General features: G+C 40.5%; 1 protein-coding gene across 1 annotated transcript; it reads left to right on the forward strand.

Annotated features, from left to right (window-relative positions):
- Position 1: 1 nt before the first annotated feature.
- Positions 2-520, forward strand: LOC102811614 (butyrophilin-like protein 8-like; the record flags this gene model as incomplete). The annotated part of the gene is made up of 1 exon (XM_006877265.1): positions 2-520. A coding segment is annotated over one exon (519 nt), but the record flags the coding sequence as incomplete, so codon positions are not given.
- Between the last annotated feature and the right edge of the window lie 2,766 nt (positions 521-3,286).

The raw sequence follows: 3,286 nt of genomic DNA on the forward strand, positions 1-3,286 counted from the left end.
GGTTACTCTGGATCCAGACACAGCTCATCCCCAGCTCATCATTTCTAATCTGAAATCTGTAACTCATAGAGAAGTTCCCCAGGAAGTTCCTTCTTCCAAGAAGAGATTTAAGAAGAGACAGTGTGTGGTGGCTTCTCAGGGCTTTTCTGCAGGGAAGCATTACTGGGAAGTGGATGTGGGATTCAAAAAAAGATGGTGTTTGGGAGTGTGTCAGGATAATGTGGACAGGCAGGACAAAGACGGAATTTTATCTCCTCAGTATGGGTACTGGATCATTGGACAGAGCAAAGCAGATGGGTATTTCACATTCAATCCAAAGAGAATCTGTTTATCTCTAAAGACCAACCCTACACGAGTGGGGATCTTCCTAGATTATGAGGGTGGGGATATTTCCTTCTTCAGTATAAATGACCAATGTCACATTTATACCCTGGAGCATCAGTTTGAAGGCTTATTGAGGCCCTTCATTGAGCCTTGGTCATATTCTGAGGAAAATCAGATGCCCATAGTCATCATTTAGTGTCCTGGTGATCAGAGAGAAAAGCCCCTTCTCAAAGGATCACCACAACCCCAGACAAATAGCCTAGATCCTACCCAAAAATGACCACACCTTTCTCTCCAGTGGTGATGCCATGATTCACGTTCCGTTTTAGACTACTCCAATGCATGCATTGGAAATGGGTTTTGTAAATACCAACTATATCTAGCTAAGTAACATTTTCAGTGCCTCATCTGTTAATCAGTAGTAGTGATTCCCACCTTCTGAGTCACAGCAAAAGTTAAAGAAGAAATGAGTATGTGTCATACTTGCATCATTAATGGCATAGTATTTGCTAATAATTTCTGTATATTAAACTTTTTATCTGTTTATTTTTTTCACATTTATTTTTCTTTAGTCCAAATCACCTTTGGAATAGTTACTGAGCACCTGCTCTGTGGGGCAAATAAATAAAGAAGAGGTAATATTCCAACTCATTCTATAAGGCCAACTTTACCATGTGGCTAAAACTAGATGAAGATATTGCAATAGAATAATATTACCAACAAATATTCCTCAAAAATGCCAAAGTTTTAAATACAATTTTATCAAATTGAATATAAAAATAAATTCAGGGAGGTGGAGCAAGGTGGTGGCATAAACATTCACACACCCAAAACCTCTATAAAATTGTAGAAGGATCCAAGCAAATATTAATCCAATAATCTCAGAACTCTGGACATCAGTTAAAGGGTTAGTGGAGAAAGGGGAACCCCAAATCAAACATACAAATCATGGAAGAGAAGAAGTCACTGACCACTGTTATCCCATCCTCCAAATCAGCTTAACTTAGTCATCTCGAGGTGACAGAAAGTGGTATGGTGAAGGTCAGGTTTTGTAAATAACTATCCCAGATGAAAGCACCATGGGCAGGGACACCTGAGCACATAGAATTAAAAAAGTGTACTGTGGTGCATTGCAAACCTGAGATCACATGGGTCCTGGGAAAAAGCGATGTGCAGAGTGCAATGTAGCTCAGACTGTGAATATCCCAGCCATGGTGAAGGCATTTTGGGCAAGGAAAACTGATCAGATAGACCTAAGAAATGATACTGTTTTACACTTAAGGCCTGAGACCACATAGGCTCCAGGAGGAAACTACATAGAGAGTTGAGTACAGACCAGACTTTGTGAAAAACCAGGATCCAATAAAGATACTATAGAAGACTGTAGATGAATTGATGCATTTGAGTTATGGTGTTGGAAAAGAATATTGAAAATACTATGCACAGCTAGAAAAACAAATCTGTCTTGGAAGAAGTACAGCCAAAATGTACCTTAGAAGCCAGGATGGTAGACTTTGTCTTTCATACTTTGGACGTGTCATCAGGAGTGACCAGCCCTGGGAGAGGGACATCATGTTTGGTAAAGTGGAGGGTTAGCAAAAGGAAGGAAGACTCTCAGTGAGATGAATTGGTATGGTGGCAACAGCAATGAGCTCAAGCGTAACAATGATTGTGAGGATGATGCAGGACCAGGTAGTGTTTTGTTCTGTTGTGCAAAGGAGTACTGACTTGATGATACCTAACAGCAGCAGCAACCAGTAGGTATACATGAAAACATCGATCTACATTGGATATCACAGCATTATCTAAAGCTTCATGACCCTGTAAGGAGCTCTGTAGAGGGTGCAATACAGCCTCAACGTTGTGAACAGCTAGGTCTATGACAAAGAGACACACTGAACACAGCATGACCCAAAACTCCTTAATAGGCAGACTTGGCATAGGACAATGTAGAGAATTCAGCAATAACCAGAGATTCCACGTGTTCTGGGAAAGAAAAATACAGTGAGCACAGTACAGACCTGAGTACACGAAGAGTTGAGGACACATGGTACTGTGCAATGATGCAACCAGTGTGGAAATCTGAAAGATGCTTATTTTAAAAGTTGGAAATAAAAATACCATATGACCAAAAATCCTGTACTTGGTATACATTTTAAAGTAATAAGAGCATTGACACAAATATATATATAGATATATAGACATATAGATATAATTGTTGTTAATGTGCTGTGGAATTGGTTCTGACGCATAGCGACCCTGTACAGGGTTTCTGAAGCCGTAAGTCTTTATGGGAGCAGAAAGCCTCATCTTTCTCCCATGGAACCTTGCGGTTTGCAGCCCAATTCATAACCACCACGCTACCAGAGCTCCATATAAATAGTTGTTGTTAGTTGCCATGGAGTTGGTAGTGACCTTAGATTCATCCATCTCACTGGAAGTCTTCCTCTTTTTCTCTGATCCTCCACCTGCCAAACATGATATCCTTCACCAGCGGCTTGTTTCTCATGACAATATGTCCGAAGGATGAGAGATGAAGTCTGGTCATACTGGACTCCAAGAAGCACTCTGGCTGCACTTCTTCCAACACAGACCTATTGGTTCTTTTGGCAGCCCATGGCACTTTCAATATTCTCCTCCAACACTACAACTGAAAAGCATCAATTCTTCTACACTCTTCCTTATTCACTGTCCAGCTTTCGCATGCATATGAGGCTACTGAAAATACTGTGGCTTGGGTCAGGTGCACCTTAGTCCTCAAGGTGACATCTTTGCTCTTCAACTTAAAAAAACGTCTTGTGCAACAGATCTGCCTAATGCAATACGTCGTTTGATTTCTTGACTGCTGCTTCCATGAGAGTTGATGGTTCATTAAAGAAGAATGAAGTTCTTGACAACTTCAATCTTTTCTCCATTGATAAGAATGTTGTTTATTGGTCCAGTGGTGAGGATTTTTGTTTTC

The sequence above is a fragment of the Chrysochloris asiatica genome, unplaced genomic scaffold, assembly GCF_000296735.1.
Source record: "Chrysochloris asiatica unplaced genomic scaffold, ChrAsi1.0 scaffold00450, whole genome shotgun sequence".
Lineage (NCBI taxonomy): Eukaryota > Metazoa > Chordata > Mammalia > Afrosoricida > Chrysochloridae > Chrysochloris > Chrysochloris asiatica.